At 58.6% G+C, this 25,817-nt stretch overlaps 1 protein-coding gene across 1 annotated transcript; it reads left to right on the top strand.

Moving 5' to 3' along the window:
• Nucleotides 1-235: 235 nt before the first annotated feature.
• PKP3 (plakophilin 3) lies at nucleotides 236-25,817 on the top strand. The gene is made up of 13 exons (XM_029059490.2): nucleotides 236-464; nucleotides 8,460-8,542; nucleotides 11,065-11,747; nucleotides 11,999-12,122; nucleotides 13,544-13,748; nucleotides 15,597-15,771; nucleotides 16,951-17,068; nucleotides 17,942-18,121; nucleotides 18,224-18,409; nucleotides 20,872-21,025; nucleotides 22,264-22,456; nucleotides 22,552-22,639; nucleotides 25,495-25,817. Exons 1-13 carry the CDS (start codon nucleotides 236-238, stop codon nucleotides 25,528-25,530), a joined length of 2,454 nt encoding a protein of 817 aa, XP_028915323.2. The 3' UTR covers nucleotides 25,531-25,817.

Genomic DNA, 25,817 nt, shown 5'->3' with positions numbered 1-25,817 from the left:
GCCCGGGCCCAGGGCACCTGGTCCAGGTGGGGACCCGCCCCCCGCCAGGTGTGGGCGGGCCGGGGGTGGGCGTGGCCAGCGGTCGGGGAGCCCCATCGCCCGCACCGCCACGGGACGGGTCCCGGGGAGACCCCCCACGCCCAGCCCAGGGTCGGGACCACCCCCCCCCCCCCCACCCGGGCCATGCGGGCGGGCCGGACCCCGCTCCGGCCCTTCGTCGTCGCCCGGCCCGACCATGCAGGACGGTAACTTTCTGCTGTCCGCCCTGCAGCCGGACCGCGGGGTCTCGTCCCTGGCCCTGCCGTCCGACCTGCAGATGGAGCGGAAACAGAGCGAGGCCTCGGCGGCGGAGCAGCTGAAGAACGCGCGGGTCCAGGAGCAGGTCCGGGCCCGGATGCTGCAGATGGCCCGAGGAAACCCCCCGGGACCCAACGGACAGGGACTCGACCTCCCCGACGCCGCAGGTGAGCCGACAAACGGACGGTCGGCGGGGAAGACGTCGGGGGATCCGGGTTCTAATCCCGCCCCTCGGCCGCTGGGTCACCCGCCCCTCTTCCCCGGGCCTCGTCTGGAAAAGTGATCCGGGGCGAGTCGCTTCTCTGTGCCGCAGTGATCTCATCTGGAAAATGGGGATGGAGACCCCCAGCCCCACGTGGGACCCCCCCCCCGTACTCTCGGGCAAGTCGCTTCTCTGTGCCTCAGTGACCTCATCTGGAAAATGGGGATCTTGGGCAAGTGGCTTCTCTGTGCCCCAGGGACCTCATCTGGAAAATGGGGTTTGAAGATTGGGAGCCCCACGAGGGACCACCTGATCACCTTGTATCCCCCCCCCCCAGCGCTTAGAACGGTGCTTTGCACATAGTAAGCGCTTAACAAATACCCTCGTGATTAATATTCTTACTGTATCTCCCGCAGCGCTTCGAACAGTGCTTGGCACTGAGTAAGGGCTGAACGATGCCATTATGGTTATTATTTACACGGGTCTATTGGAGGGAGGGGCGGGGGCGGGGCCCCGGGGGCCTCCCCAGGGACCCTGGAGGCCTCGCCCCCAGACCCTCCCCGAGCCCCCCTGCGGATCTGGCAGGATTGGGGGGGCAGGGGAGAGGGTCAGGCCCCCACCCTCCCTCCCTTCCTGCTTGGTGTCGGAAAAACTGGCTCCGGTTTTGGCCCTTTGATCTCTGGAGTCTCCGGGTAATTAGGGTGGGGGGGGGGGGAGGCCCACGCCCTGCCCGGTGACTCTGCCCCTCCCCCTGCCCTCAGAAGGGGCCTGGAATCGACTTCTTTCGGCCCCCCCCCCAGCCCCAGAAGCCCCTCCAGCACCTGGAGGTTTGGGGTTCTCCGAGCTACCCCGGGGTGGGGCAATTATTCGGGGAACCTCGGGACTCTCCGGAGGGCCAGCTCTGCCCGGAGTCCCCTTGCCGGGCTCTGGGATTCGGGGGGGGGGGAAACAGGTGGTCTTTGGGTGGGTGGGATCACTGACCCCTCTAGGCCCTAACCTCCCTCCCCGCCCCCCGGACACGGGTGCCTCCCTGTGGGGGAGGGGAACCCTTGCTCCGAGGAAAAGCCTTCCCCCCGCCCACCATGCCACCTTCTAGACAGTGAGCCCGTTGTGGGCAGGGATTATCTCTATTTGTTGCCGAATTGTACTTCCCAAGCGCATAGTCCAATGTTCTGCATCCAGTAAGCGCTCAATAAATGCGATTGAATGAATGACTCTTCCCAGGCTGGCTCGAGCATGGTCTGGAGGCAGGGGAATGGACGGGATGACCCCTCAGATCCCTTCCTGGGAAGGCTCCCATCCCCCAACCCCCCCCCCTTCTGCTTGAACCAGCAGCTTCCAGACCCACCCCCCCCCCCAAGCCTATAGGGACCACCCTGCTGGGGGCAGAAGATTTGCGGGGGTGGGGGTGGGGGGTGTCACCCTATTTCCCCGATCCTACAGCCCTGGTGGGTAGGGGTCCCAGGACTCTCCGTCACCCTTGGGGAATGTTACTGTTGTTGTGTGTCTGTGTATAGTGTGTGTGTGACCTCATTGTTTTCCTGTTTAATGGGACAACAGGGTGGGAGGGGGTGACCAGTGCTTTTAGGGCCTGGGGCTCTGCAATCTTGGGTCCTTTTCCTGCCCCTCCTAGGTGACCCCCCCCCGCCCAAATCACCACCGGGCCTCGCCTTGCCCTCCCGGGCAATGGGTGTGTGCGCCAGGTCCAGCCTTTTGCCATTAATTACTGTTTGTCCAGTGTGCTGAGCGCCGCCGGTGCCCGTCAATTAGAGCGACGAGGACGGGTCTGACGGCTTTAATCTCGGTGTCTTCCCTGGGGGGAGCCCCCGGGGATGGGGGTGGGGGGAGCGGCCTTGCCCACTCCTCCAGCTGGGTGTCAAAGGGTTAATCTAGGCCTCGCCCAAGAAGCCTCATTAAAGGGGGGGTCAAGGGGGGAAGCTGGCACACCTGGGGAATGGGTGGGGCACCCGGGGGTGGGTGCCCGGGAATCTCGGGGTCTGGATTCCGGAGGGGGGGGATGGGGTGAGGTGGGGAGTGGCAGCCCCCTCCCCTCCACCAGACAGAAGAGGCGTTGTCTGTATTCTCCCCACTTTTCCGCACCCCGCCCTGCCTCCCCGGGCGGACCCAGGACTGCCAGGAGCTCTGGGAGTCAGAAGGACCTGGGTTCTAATCCCGCCTCCGCCCCTCTTCTGCTGGGTGACCTGGGGCAAGTCGCTTCACTTCTCCGGGCCTCCGCTCCCTCATCTGGAAAATGGGGGGTTAGGACTGTGACCCCCCAGGTGGGACGGCGACCGTGTCCAATCCGATGATCTTGTACCTAGCCCAGCAGTTAGACCAGGGCCTGGCAACAAGGTGAGCGCTTAACAGATACTAGGAAAAAATTGAAGAAAAAAGAGCCGAGGCCGACCCAGACCTCACCCCTGCACGGAAAAGGGGAGGGAGGCCGGGGGTGGTGGTGTGGGGGGCTCTCCCTCTCCCACCGGCACCAACCCCAGGACCCCCTTACTACTCTCGGGACCACCCAGGGCTCACAGAGCCTCGACCTGCATGCTGATTCCCTCTGCCCCCGCCCTAATAATAATAATATTATTGTCAATGTAAATTGTAAATGTAAAATGGGGATTAAAAGTGTGTGAGCCCCACGTGGGACAGCCTGATTACCCTGTAATAATAATAATAATAATGTTGGTATTTGTTAAGCGCTTACTATGTGCCGAGCACTGTTCTAAGCGCTGGGGTAGACATAGGGGAATCAGGTTGTCCCACGTGGGGCTCACAGTCTTCATCCCCATTTTACAGATGAGGGAACTGAGGCACAGAGAAGTGAAGTGACTCGCCCACAGTCACACAGCCGACAAGTGGCAGAGCTGGGATTCGAACTCGTGAGCCCTGACTCCAAAGCCCGTGCTCTTCCACTGAGCCACGCACGCTGTATCTCCCCCAGCGCTTAGAACAGTGCTCGGCACCTAGTAAGCGCTTAACAAATACCAACATTATCATTATTATAATAGTAATAATAATAAAGGCCAGGAGCACTGGGACAAAGGCCACGGGGAGAGTGGGGGCGTCCAGCTGGGCAGGCGGTCACTTGGCTCACCCCCCTTGGGTCCGATCTCGGGTAGGGCACTCTTACTGCCCCGCTGCCCCAGCCCTGCCCTGAACCCCCAAAGCGTGATCAGAGCTGGGGGTGGGTCAGGAGGGGAGGAGGGTGTGGGAGCAGGGGAATTGATGCGTTGGGTGGGAGCCGAGTCGGGGGGCGGGGAGAGGGTCTTTCCCGCCCGCTCTCACCTCGCCCCAAACCCCCATCCCATTGGTATGGCAGTGTCCAGCAGGGCCTGGGGGCTGCAGTAGATTTTTTAGGGTTACTGAAACAATCAATCGAAGCAGCATTGTGTAGTGGCTAGAGCCGGTCTTGAGAGACAGAAGGTTATGGGTTCTAATTCCGCCTCTGCCACTTGGCTGTGTGACCCTGGGCAAATCACTTCACTTCTCTGGGCCTCAGTTCCCTCATCTGTAAAAATGGGGATTGAGACCGGGAGCCCCACGTGGGACAGGGACTGTGTCTAGCCTGATTTGCTTGTATTCGCCGAAGCGCCTAGTACAGTGCCTGGGGCACAGTAAGCCCTTAACAAATGCTGTAATTATTATTATTATTATTCTGTTGTCTAATTGTACTTTCCAAGCGCTTAGTCCAGTGCTCTGTGCACGGTAAGCGCTCAATAAATGGGATTGAATGAATGAATATTATTATTAATAATAATAAATCCATCAGTGGCATTTATTAAGCACTTAAGGTGTCTGTTATATTGTTACATCACACTCACCCAAGCAGTTAATAATAATAATAACTGTGGTGTCTGTTAAGCACTTACTATGCACCAAGCACTGTACTAAGCACTGGGGTGAATACAAGCAAATCAGGTCCTGTCCCGTGCGTGTTGCTCACAGTCTCAATCCCCATTCTACAGATGAGGTAACTGAGGCACAGAAAAGTGAAGTGACTTGCCCGAGGTCACGCAGCAGACATGTGGTAGAGTCAAAATTCGAACCCATGACCTTCTGGAAGATCCGGGCTCTACCAACTATGCCATGCTGCTTCTCACTGTGAATGTGAGCCCCATGCAGGACAGGGACTGTTCAATCTGATTTGCTTGTATCCACTCCAGCGTTTAGTACAGTACACGGCGCATAGTAATTGCTTAGCAAATACAATTAGTATGAGTATTAATGCTAATAATAATAATTATGGTATTTGTTAAGCACTTACTAGTACACTGAACTAGGCAGTAGATACAAGCAAATCGGGTTGGATACAGTCCCTGTCCTACGTGGGGCTCACAGTCTCAGTGCTAATAATAATGACAATAGTAATAATAATAATAGGAGACATAATCCCTGCCCTCAAGAAGCTTCCAGGTTATTGTGTGCAGGCACCCTTGGGAGAGGACAATAGAGTTAGTCGACACAGTCCCTGCCCTCAAGGAGCTTCCAGTCTACTGTGTGCACTGAGAGACTGTACTGAGCGCTTAGGAGAGGACTAGAGACTTAGAGAACATGATCCCTGCCCTGAGGGAGTTTAAAGTCTAGCCTGGGAGACAGACACTGAAGTTACTGACAGGAGAAGAGGGGCAGGCACCCCCACCCCCAGGGGTAGCTTCAAGTGGCTCTGCCCCTTGTCTGCTTTGTGATCTTGGGCAAGTCACTTCTCTAGGCCTCAGTTCCCTCATCTGTAAAAAAAAAAAATGGGGATTAAGACTGTGAGCTCCATTAAATTGTTGCCAGGGGAAGGGTGAGCCTGGAGCAGTCCACAGGGCTAGCGGGGGCTCCTTGGGGCATCCCCCTAACTCTTGCCCTCCCCAACCTCTCACTACAGAGGGCACCCCCATTAAGGAGCAGCGTGGCGTAGTGGATAGAGCCCGGCCTGGGAGACAGAAAGCCGTGGGTTCTAATCCAGGCTCCGACACTTGTCCGCTGTGTGACCTTGGGCAAGTCACTTCACTTCTCTGTGCCAGTTCCCTCATCTGTAAAATGGGGATTGAGACTGCGAGCCCCACGTGGGACAGGGACTGTGTTCACCTCGGTTTGCTTGTATCCATCCCAGTGCTTAGTGCAGAGCTTAGCACATACTAAGCGCTTAAATCCCATTATAATTAGTAGGAGGAGGAGGAGGAGGAGGCCTGCCCCGAGGCTCGCCTCCACCTGCCCTTGCTCCTCCTGCTAACCTCCCCCGGTTGCACTGTAGTCTTCTATTCATTCTATCCTATTCATGGCCTAATGGCAAGAGCCTGGGCTGGGGAGTCAAAGGACGTGGGTTCTAATCCCGGCCCCGACGCTTGCTGCTGTATGACCTTGGGCAAGTCACTTCACTTCTCTGGGCCTCTGTGACCTCATCTGTAAAATGGGGATTAAGACTGTGAGCCCCACATGGGAATAAATACTGTTGAATGAATGAATGAACCTGATGACCTACTATCTACCCCAGCGCTTAGAACGGTGCTTGGCACATAGTGAGCGCTTAACAAATACCATCATTATTATTATTATTCATTCAATCCTATTTATTTAGCACTTACTGTGTGCGGAGCACTGTACTAAACACTTGGGAGAGGACGATACAACAGTAAAGAGACACATTCCCGGCCATCCACCAGCTTACAGTCTAAAGGGGAGGGCATCCAAATAGAGATGTCTTAAAGGCAGGAGGAAATGCGAGATTGCAGAGGAGGGGGATCGGAGCTGGAGAGGGAGATTGGGGAATCCTCTGCCTAGAGGTGGGAGTTGAAGCCATGGGAGCAAATGAGTTCATTCATTAATTCATTCAGTCGTATCTATTGAGCGCTTACTGTGTGCAGAGCACTGGACTGAGCGCTTGGAAAGTCCAACTGGTCAACGGATAGAGACAATCCCTACCCAACAACGGGCACACAGTCTAGAAGGGGGAGGCAGACAACAAAACAAAACAAAAAGGCAGGAATCAATAGCATCAAAATAGATGAATGGAATTATAGATATATGCACATCATTAATAAAATAGAGTAACAGATTGGTACAAATATAGACAAGTGCTGTGGGGTGGGAAAGGACGTAGAGCAGAAGGAGGGAATAAGGGTGATGAGGAGGGGAGAAGGAACAGAGTTCTCTGAGGGAGATTGGAAGCTCATAGTGGGCAGGGAACTGGGTTGCTAAATGTGCTAAAATGTCCTCTCCAAAGCACTTAGTAATAATAATAATAATAATAAACTGTATTTGTTAAGCACTTACTATGTGCCAAGCATTGTTCTAAGCGCTGGGGTAGATACAAGGTCATCAGATTGTCCCACGTGGGGTTCACAGTCTTAATCTCCATTTTCCACATGAGGTGCCTGAGGTACAGAGAAGCTAAGTGACTTGCCCAAAGTCACACAGCTGATAAGTGGTGGAGTCCAGATTAGAACCCGTGACTTTTGACTCCCAAGCCCAGGCTCTTTCCACTAAGCCACGCTAGTACACAGGGAACGCTCAGTAAGTACCACTGATTGATCGCTAGTCCTGTGGCGTCCCTGTGCCCCGACCCCCTCAGGACTGGCCAGAGCCCCAGCTCCTCCTTCTCCTCCGGCCTCCTCCGCCAGTCTGCCCTCCTTCCCTCCTTCCCTCCCTCCCCACGGTGCCCTCCCGAGCCCTCGGCTTCCCACACTGGCCTCGGGGGTCCCGCCGGGGCCCGGACTGGAATCTCCAGCGTAGCTTAGTGAGTAGAACCCGGGCCTGGAAGTCAGAAGGACCTGGGTCCTCTTCCCGGCTCCGCCACTCGTCTGCTGTGTGACCTTGGGCGACTCCCTTCTCTTCTCTGGACCTCAGTTCCCTCAACTGGAAAATAATAATAGTAATTATGGTATTTGTGAAGCGCTAGTTATGTGCCAGGCACTGTACTGAGCGCTGGCGTGGATATAAGCAAATCGGGTTGGACATTGTCCCTGTCCCGCATAGGGCCCACAGTCTTATTCACCATTTTACAGATGGGGGAATTGAGGCATAGAGAAGTGAAGTGACTTGCCTGAGGTCACACAGGCGACAAGTGGTGGAGCCGGGATTAGGACCCACGTCCTCTGACTCCCAGGCCCGGGTTCTACCCACTGCGCCATGCTGGAATGAAAAGCGGGAGCCCCCATGTGGGACCGAGACTGTGTCCAACCTGATTAACTTGTATCTACCCTAGTATTTAGAACAGTCCTCGCCACATGGTAAGCGCTTAAGAAGCACTATTATAATCAGTATTATTTATTAGTATATATTAGTATATACTGATATATTAGTATATAATAATATTAGTACCTGGGGGTCCTCAGGGCCGGTGGACTGACCCATTTTATAGATGGGGTAAATGAGGCCCGAAGAGGCCGGTGAGAGGGGAGCATTTTGACTTGACTTGGGTCTTCGGGGAAGGAGAATCTGTGCCCCACTGGGCCGCCATCTCACCCTCTGAGGGTAGCAGAGCCCCCATTTCCAATCCGGGCCCCTCTTCACAACTGGACTCTGGCTCACAGGCTGACGTGTGTAAGCATGTCATAATAATAACGATAATAATAACGATGGCATTTGTTAAGCGCTATGTGCCAAGCACTGTTCTAAGCCCTGGGGGGATACAAGGTGATCAGGTTGTCCCACGTGGGGCTCACAGTCTTAATCCCCATTTTACAGGTGAGGTCACTGAGGCCCAGAGAAGTGACTTGCACAGCTGACAAGTGGCGGAGCTGGGATTCGAACCCATGACCTCTGACTCCCAAGCCCGGGCTCTTTCCGCCGAGCCACGCTGCTTCTCTGAGTCCACCGAGTGTGTGTGTATGTGTGTGTGTCCCAGTGTCAGAGTGAGGGGCATGGGTTGGGGGCCTCGGTCCCCTGCCCCCGTCATACACTGCTCCAGAGGTCTTCCTCTCACCCGGGTGACCGTCCGCTGACCGTCTGTGCCCGGCCGTCTCTCCCGCAGGCATCTCACGAGGCCAGTATGGCACGCTGCAGCCCTCCTTCAGCTCCAAGTCCCAAGTGCCCAATGCCGAACCCAAGGCGACGGTAAGTTGTGCCGACACCGCCCGACCTGACGGGCGTCATGGCAACCGGGGGGCCCCCACGGGCGTCGGGGTGATTGGGGGCCCGCTGGCGTCGTGGTAACCGTGAGGCTCGCGGGCGTCGTGGTATGACCGCAGGGCCCACAGGTGCCACGGTAACCGTGGATGCCGTAGTAACCGTAGGCCTGCCGGCAATGTGGTGCCCGTAGTTCCCTAGTCACCACGGAACCCAGGGGTCTCGTGACCGAAGGTTCACCGATGCCATGGTAACTGTGGAGCCTGTGGGCATCGTGGTAACCACCGGCCCCCATGTGCCATGGTAACCGTGAAGACCCGCCAGCGCCACAACCTACGGATGTCATGGTAACTGTGGTATCTAAAGTTCCTTGGTCACCGTGGAAGCCATGGGTCTCGTGGTGTCTGAAGGGTCACAAACGCCATGGTAACTGTGGGGCCCACGGGCATCATGGTAACCACCGGGCTCGCCAGTGCCATGGTAACAGTGGGACTCAAGGATGCTCTAGTAACCATAGGGTCCACAGGCAGTGTGGTGACCAGGGGACCCTATGAGCCTAATGGTAACCCCGGGATCTGTGGGTTTCATAGCAACCCAGGGCTTGTGGGCATCATGGCAACAGTAGGGATCTGAGGTGCCAGGGTGTTGTTTTTTTTACTGTATTCAAACACCTACTGTGTGCCAGGCACTATAATAATAATAATGATGGTATTTGTTAAGTGCTTACTGTGTGCCAAGCACTGTTCTAAGCGCTGGGGTAGATACAAAGTCATCAGGTTGTCCCACTTGGGGCTCACAGTCTTCATCCCCACTTTACAGATGAGGTAACTGAGGCCCAGCAAAGTTAAATGACTTGCCCAAAGTCACACAGCTGACAGGTGGCGGAGCCGGGATTAGAACCCGTGATCTCTGACTCCCAAGACCGGGCTCTTTCCACTAAGCCACGCTGCTTCCCGTACTGTACTAAGCACTGGAGCATCAACCAGTCAGTTGGATTTATTGAGCACTTACCTTGTGCAGAGCACTGTACTAAGCGCTTGGAAGAGTACAGTACGACAGAGTTAGCAGACATCTTCCCCGCCCTTAACGCGCTTACAGTCCGGAGTAGATAGAAGCGAATCAGGTTGGACGGTCTTAATCCCCATTATACAGATGAGGTCACTGAGGCCCAGAGAAGTGAAATGACTTACCCGGGGCCACTAGGCCCCGCCGCACCAAGCTGGTATCTCCTCTGGGTGTCTGGTTCCCTCGCCCCACAGTGCGGGCGGGGAGGCTCGGAGCCGGTTGCTGCCTTAGTTTCCCCCTTTTGCCCCACCTCCCCCTCACCTCCTCAGGGGTGTGAGGACCCCTGGCCAAGCCCAGGGACCCTCCCCCTGTTTCCCTCCCTTCCCCCTTGTCCCCAGACGGGCCCCGCCCCTCCCCAGGGAGATCTCGTGGGTCTTCCTGGGTCGAGCCAGCCTCGGAGAAGCGGTGCGGCCTAGCGGGAAGAGCCCGGGCCTGGAAGTCAGAGGACGTGGGTTCATTCGTTCATTCAGTTACATTTATTGAGCGCTTACTGTGTGCAGAGCACTGTACTAAGCACTTGGGAGAGGACAACACAGCATTAAACAGACACATTCCCCCGTTCTAATCCCGGCTCCGCCACTTGTCTGCTGTGTGGCCTCGGGCAAGTCGCTTCCCTTCTCTGGGCCTCAGTTCCCTCATCTGTAAAATGGGGGTGAAGACTCTGAGCCCCACGTGGGATAGGGACCGTGTCCAACCTGATTACCTTGTATCTATCACAGCACTTGGAACAGTGCTTGGCACACAGTGGTTAACAAATACCACTGTTCTGCTTCTCTTTATTGAGCGATGCCTCTGGGTCAGGGAGGCTGGAGAGGGTGTTGGGGGTGGCTGGCGCGGGACAAATAGGACTTAAAGAAACTAGGCGGGGGCTTCAAGGAAACTGGGCTGCGGGGTGCCGTCTGAATCGGCTCCCCGCTCTCCCCTCCCTCGGGTCCGCGGGTTCCCCGGCGCCCGTTCGTTCATTGGTTCCGTGGTATGTACTGGGAAGCAGCAAGGCGGAGTGGATAGAGCACGGCCCTGGGAGTCGGAAGGTCCCGGGTTCTGATTCCGGCTCCGCCACTGCTGGGTGGCCTTGGACAAGTCACTTCACTTCCCTGTACTCCAGTGACCTCATCTGTAAAATGGGTGTGAAGACTGCGAGCCCCTTGCGGGACAGGGACCGTGTCCATCCCGATTTGGTTGTATCCACCCTAGCGCTTAGTACGGTGCCTGGCACATCGTAAGCGCTTAACGAATACCATAATTGTTACGTATAAAGTGCTTACTGTGCGCAGAGCACTGTCCTAAGCGCTTGGGAGAGTACATTAATACAGAGTCGGTAGACACGTCCCCTGGCCTCAACGGGCTCACCGTCTAGGGGGCCGGGGGAATCTGGGGTGGGGGGTTTTCTCTCCGCCGACGGGCCCGCCGGTCACCCGCCCCCCTCCGCTGTCTCTCCCCACCAGGCCTTCCGGCCGATCGCCAAGCCGGTCACCTGGTCCTCCCGCTCGGCCGTGGACCTGAGCAGCTGCCGGCGGATCAGCGGCATCAGCAACGGCGCGGGGCCGGCCTTCGGGCCGGGGTTCGGGGCGGGGGCGGTCCCGGTCCCCCGGCCGGTCTCCTACCACGAGCGCGGCTTCGGCCCGCGCCCGGACTACGACACCCTGTCTCTGCGTTCCCTGCGCCTGGCGGACGGGCCCGGGGCCCTGGACGACGGCTACAGCGTCGTGTCCGAGCAGCTGGACCCCGTGGTCCCGCCCGGCTTCTACCGCGGGGGCGGCTACCGGGCCTTCGGCTACGAGCGGCAGCTGAGCGCGGGGGCCGGGAGCCTCCGGGGGTGTCCCCCGCAGGGCCGGGCCGGCGCCGACTGGCTGGAGGCGGCCGAGCCCCCCACGGGCCGGACCATCCGGGCGCCGGCCATGCGCACCCTCCAGCGTTTCCAGAGCACCAACCGCACCCGCCTGGGCTCCTGCGGCGCCCAGGGGCCCCGGCTGGGCGGGGGCGCGGGGGTCTACGCGGGGGGCGCCCTGGAGCACTGCTCGCGCGCCCCCTCCGTCCGCAGCCTGGCCGAGTCCGGGCACCACCTGCATGACCTGCGAGCCGTGGAGCTGTACAACGGCCACAAGTCCCTGCACTGCCTGTCCGGCGGGTGAGCGGGCGCCGGGCGGGCGGGGGGCGGCCCCTCTGGGCTCCCGCGGGCGGGGGCGCTCGGCCCGGCCCGGCGGCCGCTCAGTCCGTCCTATTTATCGAGCGCTGGAACGGGGGCCGGCGGTGGCGCTGACCGGCGGGGCGGGATCCTCGGTCCCGGAGTCTCGGGGAGAGCTCACGGGCTGGGAGGGCGCGGGACACCCCGCCTCCCCGCCTCCCTCCCTCCCCCAGCATCTCCTGCTTCCCCCGCAGCTTCGACGACATCGACCTGCCGTCGGCGGTGAAGTACCTGATGGCCGCCGATCCCAACCTGCAGGTGCTGGGGGCCGCCTACATCCAGCACAAATGCTACAGCGACAACAACGCCAAGAAACAGGTGCCCCGGGCTCTTATTTCCGGCGGGGCGTCCCGGGCCGGCAGCCAGGACAGTCCCTTAGGGACTGGATTCATTGAGCGCTTACTATGTGCAGAACGCTGCCCTGAGCGCTTGGGAGACGTCGATACAGCAACGAACGAGCTCACAGTCTAGAGGGGAAGCCGTAACTTCTGAGCCGGTGACCCTAAAATGAACGCTCTCGTTCAGGCCGTGTGGCCCCGTAGATAGACTCCTGGCCTGGGAGTCCGAAGGACCTGGGTTCTAATCCCGGCTCCTCCCCTCGTCCGCCGTGTGACCTTGGGCAAGTCACTTCACTTCTCTGGGTCTCGGTTCCCTCATCTGTCAAAAGGGGATGAAGACCGTGAGCCCCTGTGGGACGGGGACTATCCACCCCAGTGCTCAGTACAGTACCGGGCACATAGTAAGCGCTTAACAAATACTACAATTATTATTATTAGGGACTTCATTCTACCCTATTTGCTCATATCTAAACCAATGCTCAGTACAGTGCCCGGCACATAGTGAGTGCTTAACAAATACTATCATTATTATCAGGGACTGTGTCCTAATTGATTTGCTTGAATCTCTCCCAGCGCTTAGTACATAGTAAGCGCTTAACAAATGCTACAATTATTATTATTAGGGACTTCATTCTACCCTATTTGCTTATATCTAAACCAGTGCTTAGTACAGTCCTTCCCGATTTGCTCGTTTCCACCCCAGCACTTATTCCAGTACTTGGCCCACAGTACGCGCTTAAACAAATACCACAATCATTGTTATTATTATTATCATTATTATTATTATTATTATTATGGACTGCATCCTACCCGATTTGCTCATATCTACCCCAGCACTCAGAACAGTGCCTGGCACATAGTAAGCGCTTAACAAATACCACAGTTATCACTTATTATTTTTAGGGACTGCGCCCTACCTGATTTGCTTGAATCTATCCCAGCACTTAGTACAGTGCCTGGCACGTAGTAAGCGCTTAACCAAGCGCACGATAATGATAATGGTTGAGAAGCGGCGTGGCTCAGTGGAAAGAGCATGGGCTTTGGAGTCCGAGGTCATGAGTTCGAATCCCGGCTCTGCCACTTGTCAGCTGGGTGACTGTGGGCGAATCACTTCACTTCTCTGTGCGTCAGTTACCTCATCTGTAAAATGGGGATAAAGACTGTGAGCCCCACGTGGGACAACCTGATTCCCCCCGCGTCTACCCCAGCGCTTAGAACAGTGCTCTGCACATAGTAAGCGCTTAACAAATACCGACGTCATTATTAAAGGTCACTCCGGGACCAGCGGGGAGAGGGAAGGAGGTAGGCGCCGGCCCCCCGGCCCCTCCCTGACTCGTCTTCCTCCTCCTCCTCCTCCTCCTCCTCCTCCTCTTCCCCGGGCACCCTTTTCCCCTCTCCCAGGCCCGTAGCCTCCAGGCGGTGCCCAAGCTGGTGAAGCTGTTCAACCACGCCAACCAGGAGGTGCAGCGTCACGCCACCGGTGCCATGCGCAATCTCATCTACGACAACGCGGAGAACAAGCTGGCCCTGGTGGAGGAGAACGGCATCTTCGAGCTCATGCGTGCCCTGCGCCAGCAGGACGACGAGCTGCGCAAGAACGTCACCGGTCCGTGCCCGCCGGCTCCACCCCGCCCCGTGCCCTTCCCCCGCCCCCCCCCCCGGCCCCGGGAGGGGCGCCGAGGGAGGGACCGCGGGCCGGGAACCCGATCCGGTCGGGGAGGAGGTGGTCGGTCCCTTGGGAGTGGTTCGGGAAGGGGCCGCCCCCGCAGCGGGAAGGATCGAGGGTAGACTCCGCGAAGAACTTCCTGACCGCCAAGGGCTGCGAAGCCCGGGTCTGGGGAAATGGAGGAAGCCGAGGCCTCTCCGTGGGAGGAGGACGGGGACGGGGGAGAGAGGCCGCCCGGGTTGGGCGGGGAGCTGAGCTGCGTGGAAGCAGGGGGTCGGATGAGGGTGCTTCCAGGTCTGCCCTGTGACGGGGGTACTAGCCCCACGTTCATTCGGTCAGCCGTATTTCCCGAGCCCTTACTGTGTGCAGAGCACTGGACTGAGCGTTCGGAAGAGGACAGCGGAACGATAAACGGACCCATTCGTGCATTCGGTTCGTTCGGTTGTAGTTGTCGAGCGCGACCTGTGTGCAGAGCACTGTGCTAAGTACCCGGGAGAGGACGATCCGACATTCCCCGCCTGCCCCGGCTCAGACTGGGTGTTGTTACTCACTCAGTAGGCATTAGAGCCGGGGGCCTGCAGGAGGGGTTTTCCTGCCTACGCCCCGCCACCCCCCCCAACCCCAGGCTGCCCCCCGCCCCCAGATGGCAGGGAAGGAGGCGGGCCCGTGGGCACCGGAGCCCCCAACCGTTCCGTGGGGTTTGCGCCGCCTCCCCCATCCCTCCCCCCCGGGCCCCCGCCCCTCCTGGGCCCCGAGCCAGCGGACAGGTCTGGGCAGAGGCCGGAGGAGGGAGGGGGGCCCGGCCGCACCCTGGGGGAGACGAGAGGCCGCGGCGGGGGGGAGGGGACGTTGAGGCCGGGTGTCGGGGTGAGTTTGGGTGGGTCCAGTTGGGGCACACCCCCAGGTCTGCCCCTCTGCATGCCCCCCCGGATCCCGGGCGAGCTCCCCCAAGCCCCGTGCCCGCTCCCGCCCCCGGTTCCCATCCCGGCCCCTCGCGGGCCCACCTGAGCCACCGGTCCCCCTCCCTCCCGGCCCCCTGCGTGAAGCGGCATGGCCTCGCAGATAGAACCCGGGCCCGGGAGTCAGGGGGTCCTGGGTTCTAATCCCGGCTCCACCCCTTGTCTGCTCTGTGCCCTGAGGCAAGTCACTTCACTTCTGTGGGCCTCCGTTCCCTCATCTGGAAAATGGGGATTGAGACAGTGAGTCCCCTGTGGGACGGGGACTGTGTCCAACCCCGTTCGCTTGGATCCGCCCCAGCACCTAGGCCAGTACCTGACACACAGTAAACGCTTAACAAATACCCCAGTTATCCCGGCTCCGCCGCTTGTCTGCCGTCTGACCTTGGGCAAGTCACTTAACCTCTCTGTGCCTCAGTTACCTCCTCTGTAAAATGGGGATGAAGACTGTGAACCCCACGTGGGACAACCCGATGACCTTGTATCTACCCCAGCGCTTAGAACAGCGCTTGGCCCATAGTAAGCGCTTAACGGATACCATCATTATTATTATTATTCATTCGTCGATTCGTTCAGTCGTATTTATTGAGAACTTCCTGTGTACAGGGCACTGTGCCCAGAGCTTGGGAGAGGACAGTGCAACAGTAAACAGACACATTCCCTTTCCGCGACAAGCCTACAGTCTAGAGGTGGCGGGGGAGACAGGCATTAATACAAATTAATAATAATTATTATTATTATGCGTTATGATTATGCATTTCCTCCGCCCCCAAGCCCCGGTGTGTGCCCTGACATTGTCGGGTGTGTGTGTGTGTGGCGTTTGTGCGGACAGGGATCCTGTGGAACCTGTCGTCCAGCGACAATCTGAAGGACCGCCTGGCTCGGGACACGCTGGAGCAGCTCACGGACCTGGTGCTCAGCCCGCTGTCCTGCGCGGCCTCCACCCCCGTCATCCAGCACAACGCCTCCGAGGCCGAGATCTTCTACAACGCCACCGGCTGCCTCCGGTAGGCGACACGCCCGCCGTTCGTTCGTTCGTTCAATCAGTACGGTCCGATTGGGACCAGTGCTAAGCGCTCGATACGGTGCTTTGCGGGCAGTGAGCGCTCGGTAAATACGATTGAATGAATGAATCAATCGTATAAGCACTCAATAAATACGTTCGAATGACTCAATCGTATTTATTGAGCACTTACTGTGTACAACACAACAAAAATGGTGACATTCCCTGCCCACAACGAGCTCACAGTCCAGCGGGGGAGACAGACAGCGATACAAATAAATAGAATGACAGATATGGACGTAAGTGATGTGGTGCCGGAAGTGGGGGGAAGAACAGAGGGAGCAAGTCAGGGTGATGCAGAAGGGAATGGGAGATGAGGAAAGGTGGGGCTTAGTCAGGGAAGGCCTCTTGGAGGAGATGGGCCTTCAATAAGGTTTTGAAGGGGGAGAGAGTTGTGATCTGTGGGATTTGAGGAGAGAGGGCGGTCCAGGCCAGAGGCAGGACGCGGGCCAGGGGTCAGCGGCAAGACAAGTGAGATGGAGGGACAATGAGAAGGTTGTGAGAAGGTTGACGTTGGAAAAGCGAAGTGTTGTGTGGTCCTGCCCATCCCCGGGGCTCGTTCTCTCCCCCATTCAGGCCTCTGCCCTGCCCCTGCCCTTCTGGAAATCGGGCTGTGGGACAAAAGGGAAATCATGCTGGCCTAATGGAGATGGAAAAGCTTGGTGCCGCCCCTTAGCGTTTCCTCTGAGGGGTCGGCGGATCAGCCGGGCCCGGTGGGTAGGGGCTCTGGGAGCCGGTTAGGCCGGGGGGCTCAGTGAGGATGGAGCGGGGCTGGGGGCCGGAACCATCTCCTCTGGACAGAAGCTCGTCGTGGGCAGGGAACGTGTCTTTTTACTCCTAAGCGCTTAGCCCAGTGCTCTGCGCACGCTAAGCGCTCGATAAATACGATCGAATGAATGATGGGCCGAGGGTTTGGCGGGCGGCGGGCTCAGCCAGCCGGAGCAGGACGGGGGTAGGACAAGAAGGGGCTGGCGTCCCGATGGGCCGGGGGCTAGGGAGGCACGGGCCTCGAAGAGCAGGAAGGATTGATGGTGGGCCGGGGGCTTGGCGAGTCAGGGCGGGAGGGGGCGGGGGTCCGATGATAGACTCCTCCCCACCCTCCACCCCCTCCCCCGTCGCCCAGAAACCTGAGCTCCGCGAGCCAGCAGACACGGCAGAAGATGCGCGAGTGCCACGGGCTGGTGGACTCCATGATCAGCTACATCAACCACGCGCTGGAGGTTGGCAAGTCCGAGGACAAGGTGAGCGCCACGGCCGGCCGGGGGCTCCGCCCAGCCCGGCCCCGCCCCTTCGACCCCTTCCCCTTTGACCCCGTCCCCTCGACCTCCACGGCCCCGTCGGCGCGGCCTTGTTCCCTGGACCCTCGCGGCCTGGTCCCGGCTCCACCCCTTGTCTGCTGTGTGACCTTAGGCAAGCCACTTCAGTGCTCTGTGCCTCAGTTCCCTCATCTGTTAAAGGGGGATTAAAGATAGTAATAATGATGGTATTTGTTAAGTACTTACTATGTGCCAAGCACTGTTCTAAACGCTGGGGTACCTACAAGGTAATCAGGTTGTCCCACATGGGGCTCACAGTCTTCGTCCCCATTTTACAGATGAGGGGTTCGCCCAAGGTCACACAGCAGACAGGTGGCGGGACCGGGATTAGAACCCACGTCCCCTGACTCCCAAGCCCGGGCTCTTTCCATTAAGCCACGCTGCTTCTCTAAGACCGAGTGCCCCACGTGAGACAACCTGATGACCTTGTATCTACCCCAGCGCTTAGAACAGTGCATGGCACGTATTAAGCGCTTAACAGGTATTGCTGTATTGTACTTTCCGCACAGAAAGCGCTCAATAAATATGATTGATGAATGGCCTCCCTGGCCCCCGCGGTCCTGCCCCCTTGACCCCCGTGACCCTGTCCCCCCCTCGATCCCGCCCCCCGCCCCACGGCCCCGTTCCCACAGCCGCTGCCTCGACCCCGCCCGTCCTCCCTCCGAGGCCCCGTCCCCTCGTCCCCGGCGTCCCCGAGCAGGGTCCCGTCGCCCCCGGGGCCGTCACCCCCCCCCCCCTCCCCTCGGGTCCCCTCCCGGCCCCCCGATCCTGAGGGGGTCCCTTCCCTTCTTCCGGCAGAGCGTGGAGAACGCGGTGTGTGTGCTGCGGAACCTCTCCTACCGCCTCTACGACGAGATGCCGCCGTCCTCCCTGCAGCGGCTCGAGGGCTACCGCCGGGGGGACGGGGCCCACCGGGCCGGCGGAGGGGCCGGGGAGGCCGTGGGCTGCTTCACGCCCCAGAGCCGCAAGCTGCGAGAGGTGCGGGGCGCGGGGGGCGGGGGGGACCGGCCGCGGGGGTCTGGAACGGGGAGCGGGATTTTGGGGGCCGCTCCGAGCTGACCGCTCGTCTCCGGCCGGCAGTACCCCTTGAACGCGGACATGGTGACGTTCGCCGAGGTGTCCAAGGACCCCAAGGGCATGGAGTGGCTGTGGAACCCCCAGATCGTGGGCGTATACAACCGGCTCCTGCAGCGCTGCGAACTGAATAAGCACACCACCGAGGCCGCCTCCGGGGCCCTGCAGAACATCACCGCCGGCGACCGCAGGGTGAGCCGACCGGCCCCGGGACCCCGGGACCTCGGGAAGGGCCACGCCTGGGGCTGGGGGCGTCGGGGCGTGGAGGGGTGGACCTTAGCGAATGGAGCCCGGGCCTGGGAGGCAGAGGGACCTGGGTTCTAATCCCGGCTCCGCCACATGAGCCCGGGCGTGGGAATCAAGGGATGTGGGTTCTAATCCCACCTCCGCCATATGCCTGCTGTGTGACCCTGGGCAAGCCACTTCTCTGGGCCTCAGTTACCTCGTCTGTAAAATGGAGATTAAGACTATGAACCCCATGCGGGAAAACCTACTTATCTTGTATCTACCCCAGTGCTCAGGATGGTGCTTGACACCCAGTAAGCGCTTAACAAATTCCATCGTTATTATTATGTCAGTTGTGTGACCTTGAGCAAGTCCGTTCACTTCTCTGGGCCACAGTTACCTCATCTGTAAAATGGAGATTAAGACTGCACCCCATGCGGGAAAACCTACGTACCTTGTACCTACCCCAGCGCTTAGAACAGTGCTTGACACCTAGTAAGCGCTGAACAAATACTATCATTATTATTATTATCTGTTGTGTGACCTTGGGCAAGTCACTTCACTTCTCTGGGCCTCAGGGACCTCATCTGTAAAATGGGGATGAAGACCGTGAGCCCCACGTGGGACAGGCACTGGGTCCAACCTGACTAACTTGTATCTACCCCAACGCTGAGAACGGTGCTGGGCACATAGAAAGCGCTTAACAAGTATCGTAATTATCATTATTATTATTATTACTAACTCTCCATCTGGCTCACATTGGACTGGGGCCTGGGGTGGGCATTGAGCTTGGAGAAGCGAGGGGTGGGTAGGAGAGGGACTGTGGGGCACATCTGGCCTCTGAAGCGCAGGACCCATGGGATGCAGGCTCTCTCACCCCCGGAGATCTGGGAGTCAGAAGGACCTGGGTTATAATGACAATAATAATAATAACGTTGGCATTTGTTAAGTGCTTACTATGTGCTGAGCACTGTTCTAAGCGATGGAGTAGATACAGGGTAATCAGGTTGTCCCACGTGAAGCTCACAGTCTTAATCTCCATTTTACTGATGAGATAACTGAGGCACCGAGAAGTGAAGTGACTCGCCCAAAGTCGCACAGCTGACAGGAGGCGGAGCCGGGATGAGAACTCATGACCTCTGACTCCTAAGCCTGTGTTCTTTCCACTGAGCCCCACTGCTTCTCTGTTCTAATCCCGGCTCCGCCGCTTGTCTGCTGTGTGACTTTGGGCGAGTCACTTGGCTTCTCTGGGCCTCAGTTACCTCATCTGTAAAATTAATTCATTCAGTCGTATTTAATGAGCATTTACTGTGTGCAGAGCAGTGTGCTAAACAGTTGGGAGAGTACAGCAATAAATAGATACATTCCCTGCCCACAATGAGCTCAGTATGGGGATTAAGATGGTGAGTCCCAGTGTGGGACAGGGACTATGTCCAGTCTGATTAAATTGTATTTACCTCAGTGCTTAGTACACTGCCTGGCACACAGTAAGCGCTTAACGGATACCATAAAAAAATTAAGATTCTTCCCACCCATTCCACATCCTCCTGAGGCAAGGGGCTGGAGAAGCTGACATCTGGAAGGAGCGTTCGTGTGACTGAAATACTGGGGTGTCTTGCTACCTCAGTTTCCTCCTCTGCCTCCCCAACCCCCTCCCACCCCCTGAAACTGATGCTGGCGATCCAGCCGGACTTGGAGAGAACCGGGACTAGAAGCAGTGTGGCCCAGTGGCAAGAGCACGGTCTTGGGAGTCAGAGAATGCCACGTGTCTGTTGTGTGACCTTGGGCAAGTCACTTCACTTCTCTGGGCCTCAGTGGTCTCCTCTGTAAAATGGGGATTAAGACTGAGAACACAAACGTGGGACAGGAACTGTGTCCAACCTGATTAGCTTGTATCTTCCCAGCGCTCAGAACTAAGGCTTGGCACGTAGTAAGTGCTTAAGAAATACTATCATTGTTATTATTATTGGTATTAATAATAATAACTCAAGTCCTCTGACTCCCAGAAGCGAGTTCAGTCCACTGGGCCTCCCTGCCACCCCAGCATGTCCTGCGGATCCTTGTCGGGGGGTCTCTGGAGGAGCTGAGGGGGTCCACCTGGAAAGGTTTTCACCTGGAAGCGGTTTGGTGAGGAGTTCGAGGGATGCTCAGCCGGCTGGCGTGGGAGTAGGAGCAGGTTGAGGGTCAGCGGCCCGACGGTCGGCCGGATGGAGGGGTGACCGGTCTCTGTCATCCATTCATTCGTTCACCCGATCGTATTTATCGAGTGCTTACTGTGTGCACGGCACCGTACTAAGCGCTTGGAAGAGTACAGCGCCCACAGTGGGCGGGCGGGCTGAGCCGGCCGGCATCGGAGCAGGGGTCCCGGAGGGTTGGGGGGGCGGTGGCGGGCGGGACGGACGGAGGGGTGACCGAGCCGTGTCCCGCAGTGGGCGGGCGTGCTGAGCCGGCTGGCGCTGGAGCAGGAGCGCATCTTGAACCCCCTGCTGGACCGCGTCCGGACGGCCGACCACCAGCAGCTGCGCTCCCTGACCGGCCTTATTCGCAACCTGTCCCGGAACGCCCGAAACAAGGATGAGATGTGTGAGTCGGCGGGAGGGGATGCCTACTTTTCCCCCAAGATCGGTCAGTCAGTCAGGTGTATTTATTGAGCGCTTACTGTGTGCAGAGCACCGTGGTGAGCACGTGGGAGAGGACCATACACCAACAGACGCGTTCCCTGCCCACAGTGAGTTTACAGTCTAGAGGGAGAGACAGACATAAATCGAAAGAAATAAATGACGGATGTGGACTTAAGCGGTGTGGGGCCGGGAGCGGGGAGGACTAAAGGGAGCGAGTCAGGGTGACGCAGAAGGGAGAAGAGGAAAGGAGGGAGTAATCAGGGAAGGTCTCTTGGAGGAGACGGGCCTTCAGTAAGGCCTCGAATAGGGGAAGAGTCATCGTCTGTGGGATTTGAGGAGGGAAGGACGTTCCGGACCAGAGGCGGGCCCGGGGCCGGGGTCGCGGCAAAATAGACGAGCCGGAGGGACGGTGAGAAGGTCGGCATTAGGGGTGAGGGAGGCGGCAGCGTGTGGGCAGTATCTGGGTGGGTTGGGGCGGGTGGGCGGGCGGGGGCACTCCGTGGGGAGCACATCCCCTAATTCCCAAATGGCTTTGCAGCATAACACGTCCTGGGAGGAGCAGGTGGGTCGGTCAGCCGGCTGACCCTGGGCCTCCTCTCCTCCCTCCCTGGGGTCTCCCTGCCAGGGTTTGGGAGTCACAGGGCCAGGGCCGGTGGCTGCGGATCTCTCGGGGTCACCTCTCTTGGGCCTGTGGACGGCAGGAGAAGCAGCGGGGCCTAGGGTCTAGAGCCCAGGCTTGGGAGTCGGAGGACCTGGGTTCCGCCCCTTGCCTGCCGGCTGACCTTGGGGAAGTCACTTCACTTCTCTGGGCCTCGGTTCCCTCATCTGTAAAACGAGGATTGAGAATGTGAGCCCCACTCAATTTGCTTACATCCACCCCAGCGCATAGTACAGTGCTTAACACGTAGTCTCATCATCGTCAACCCTCTTATGGGGAGATTTGGGAGTCCCGTAGGTGGGCCGGGGACCGTGTCCAACCCGATGATCTTGGATCTACCCCGGCGCTCAGTACAGCCCCCGGCACTTAGTAAGCACCCTTAACGAGCACCATTAAAAAAAAACCCCACCCTCCAACCCAGGGCCCGCCTCAAATTACGGCCCCCTCCCCGACTCCCCAGGCCCCCGGCCAGGTCCGAGGGCTGGGGGGAGGGGGGCCGGCGGGGAGGGTCCCCGTCTCACGGGCCCGGACGTCTCCGCCAGCGACCAAGGTGGTGAGTCACCTGATCGAGAAGCTGCCGGGCAGCAGCGGGGAGCGGTCTCCGCCCGCGGACGTCCTGGTCAACATCATCGCCGTCCTCAACAACCTGGTGGTGGTCAGCCCCGTGGCCGCCCGCGACGTCCTCTACTTCGACGGGCTGCGGAAGCTGGTCTACATCAAGAAGAAGAGGGACAGGTGGGCGAGCGGGCGGGGCGGGGGCGGGGGTCCCCGGGGGGTCAGCCCGGCCGGGTTCTGAACCCCCCGCCCCCCGGGGTCTGTTCGCTCCACAGCCCCGACAGTGAAAAGTCGTCCAGAGCGGCCTCCAGCCTGCTGGCTAACATGTGGCAGTACAACAAACTCCACCGAGACTTCCGAATGGTGGGTGCCTAGCGTGGGCCGGGGGGCACGGGCCGGGGGGCAGGGGGCTACCTCTGTCGGGCCGTGGACCTGGCGTGGGTGACAGTGTTGGGAGCAAATGGCTCAGAGGAAGGGGGACGGGGAGGAGGAGGAAGAGGAGGAAGGCAACTGTTATTCCCCCTCCACCCCTCACCCTCTCTGCTGCTTCTCCCAAACCCCTCTACTCACTCTGAGAGGCAGCATGGCTGAGCGGTTAGAGCTCGGGCCTGGGAGGCGGAAGGTCGTGGGTTCTAATCCCGGCTCTGCCACCTGTCTGCCGGGTGACCCCGGGCAAGTCACTTCGCTGGGCCTCAGTGACCTCAACTGAACAATGGGGATTGAAACTGTGAGCCCGATGTGAGACAGGGACTGTGTCCAACCCAAATTGTTTGGATCCACCCCAGTGCTTAGTACAGGGCCTGGCGCAAAGTAAGCGCTTAACAAATACCACAGTTATTATTGTTATTACTCTGTTGTTCCCCCTAAATCCCGCCACCCAGCATCCTGTTCCTCTCCCAGGGGCCCCCGCTCCCCGTGGAGCGAGAGGTGGGCACGCGCGCTCGGGGGTTTGGCAAGCGGTCAGTGTCCAGGTGGCCTTAGTCCCCAGGGGTCCCGTATCGCACCCACGAAGGGCTACAGAAACCCCCCTTCCAGGGCTGGGGTTGGGAGACTCGGTCCAGCAGTGAAGTCAGCCGGGGACGAAGGACGTCAAGTCACGGGTCATGCGGTTTTGGGGGGGTCACGTGAGAAGCAGCACGGCCTAGTGGATAGAGCCTGGAAGTCAGAAGGACCCGGGTTCTAATCCCGGCTCTGCTATTTGTCTGCTGGGTGACCTCGGGTGAGTCTCTTCACTCCTCTGGGCCTCAGTTCCCTCATCTGGAAAATGGGGATGAAGACCGGGAGCCCCATGTGGGACAGGGACTGCGTCCAACCCGATTCGCTTGTATCTACCCCGTGTTTAGAAGAGTGCCTGGCACACAGTAAGCGCTTAACAAGTAGCACTATTAGTATTATTATCATCACCCTGAGGCATGGGAAGGCTCCCATTGACCCATGTGGATCCTTTGGAAGGCGCTGCCTCACTGACAGCCCTGTGGATCAGGGGGCAAAAGTCAGGGGTGAGGCTGAAGTGGCCGCCCCAATCACTCAGGACCTCCCAGAACCAACGTCACCGCGCCTCGCCGCGCCCCGGGGTCACCTGGGTGTGGCAGGGGTCAGATCTATAATCTCTGGACTCACAGAGGGGCCTGGCACAGAGAAGCAGACGGGGACCGCACCCCCGCACTCCACAGCTCACTCGTTCATTGTCGTATTTATTGAGCGCTTATTGTGTGCAGAGCACAGGACTAAGCGCCTGGGAGAGGACAAGACAACAATAAACAGACGCGGTCCCTGCCCACAGCGAGTTTACAGTTCGGAGGGGGGAGAGAGTCACCCCAGCACCCCCACAGCCACTGCCAGGCGGGATCCTTGTTTTGAGGCTACCCGCTGGGGCCCGGAAGGAGGACAAATAGGGGTCCCCCCCATCCCCACCACCCCCAACCCAGATCTCCCCAGACCCCGAGGATCCAGATCCTAATTAAGGTTTAGGGTTACTGCTGCTGTTACTGTTTCCAGTGCTACGCTACAACTGTCTGTGGGATTTGTTAAATAATCATAAGAATAATAATGATAGCATCGGTTAAGCGCTTACTATGTGCCAAGCACTGTTCTCAGCACTGGGGTTGATACAAGGTAATCGGATTGTCCCACGTGGGGCTCCCAATCTCAATCCCCATTTTCCAGATGAGGTCACTGAGGCCCAGAGAAGTGAAGTGACTTGCCCAAGCTCACCCAGCTGACAAGTGGAGGATCCAGAATTAGAACCCGCGACCTCTGACTCCCAAGCCCGGGCTGTTGCCACTAGGCCTTGCTTCTCCTCTTACTTCCTATGTACTTACTATGCACTAAGCACTATGTCCCAAGTACTGAGAGCTGGGTGAGATACAAGATAATCAGGTCCTTATCCAACCTGGGGCTCACAGAAGTTGGGAGAGGGACAGGTACCTAATTCCCATTTTATAGATCCTGGGGTGTCAGGGTGGGCTTTCCTCATTCATTAATTCAGTTGTATTTATTGAACGCTGTTTGTTCGTTCAGTCGTATTTATTGAGCGCTTACTGTGTGCAGAGCACTGCACTAAGCCTTTGGAAAGTACAATAAAACAATAATAATGATGTTGGTATTTGTTAAGCGCTTACTAAGTGCAGACCACTGTTCTAAGCGCTGGGGTAGATACAGGGTCGTCAGATTGTCCCACGTGAGGCTCACCGTCTTCATCCCCATTTTCCAGATGAGGTCACTGAGGCACAGAGAAGTGACTCGCCCACAGTCACACAGCTGACAAGTGGCAGAGCCGGGATTTGAACCCATGACCTCTGACTCCCAAGCCCGGGCTCTTTAGAGACAGTCCCCGCCCTCAACGGGATCACAGTGTAGAGGAGGGGCAGAGGACTGTACTAAGTGCTTGGGAGAGGATAATAGAACAAACACAGACACGAAGAGGTGCGGCCTAGCGGGTAGGGCCCGGGCCTGACACTCAGAGGACCTGGGTTCTAATCCCAGCTCCACCATTTGTCTGCCACCACGAGCTGACAATCTAGCGCTCCAGCTCTCTCTGCTGCAGAAAGGGCAGGGAGAGGGGGCTGCCTGGTTCGGGGGGTCCGGAGATTCATTCATTAGTATTTATTGAGCGCTTACTACGTGCAGAGCACTGTACTAAGCGCTTGGCACTGTATGAGAGATGCCAGGTGGACTGATGGCCCCCCTCCCCCGCCTTTCCGGTGTCTGTTTTGCAGAAGGGGTACCGCAAGGAGGATTTCCTGGGCCTGTAGAGGCCACCGCCGCCGCCGCCAGCGGGAGAGGGTAGGGGAGAGGGTGGAAAGGAGAGGGGCCCAGCCCAGCGGCCCCCACTCTCCCCCGGGACCCGATCCCACGGTCCCGGCAGCGGCTCCGTCCCCCCACCTCGCCCCCCCCGCCCCCCTAAACCTCTGGACGCTCGATCCCCTCCCGCTAGCCCCGCGTGCCCCGGCCGGGCCCTCTCCCCGCCAGACTCTTTGCGGGCCCTTGGGCTCGCGCCCCCCCGGGGGCCTCGGACTTGTAGGACTTGGGTGCGGGGGGT

The sequence above is a fragment of the Ornithorhynchus anatinus genome, chromosome 3 (assembly GCF_004115215.2).
Source record: "Ornithorhynchus anatinus isolate Pmale09 chromosome 3, mOrnAna1.pri.v4, whole genome shotgun sequence".
Taxonomy (NCBI): Eukaryota; Metazoa; Chordata; class Mammalia; order Monotremata; family Ornithorhynchidae; genus Ornithorhynchus; species Ornithorhynchus anatinus.
Note: the sequence above shows the minus strand (reverse complement) of the source record. Positions and strands in the feature narration are given on the sequence as shown.

Excerpts from the sequence above, each read along its gene's own strand:
- PKP3 (XM_029059490.2), top strand. The coding sequence starts at position 236 with ATGCAGGACGGTAACTTTCTGCTGTCCGCCCTGCAGCCGGACCGCGGG. Across the intron at positions 13,749-15,596 it reads GCTGCGCAAGAACGTCACCG|GGATCCTGTGGAACCTGTCG; the intron begins GTCCGTGCCCGC and ends TTGTGCGGACAG. Across the intron at positions 15,772-16,950 it reads AACGCCACCGGCTGCCTCCG|AAACCTGAGCTCCGCGAGCC; the intron begins GTAGGCGACACG and ends CCCGTCGCCCAG.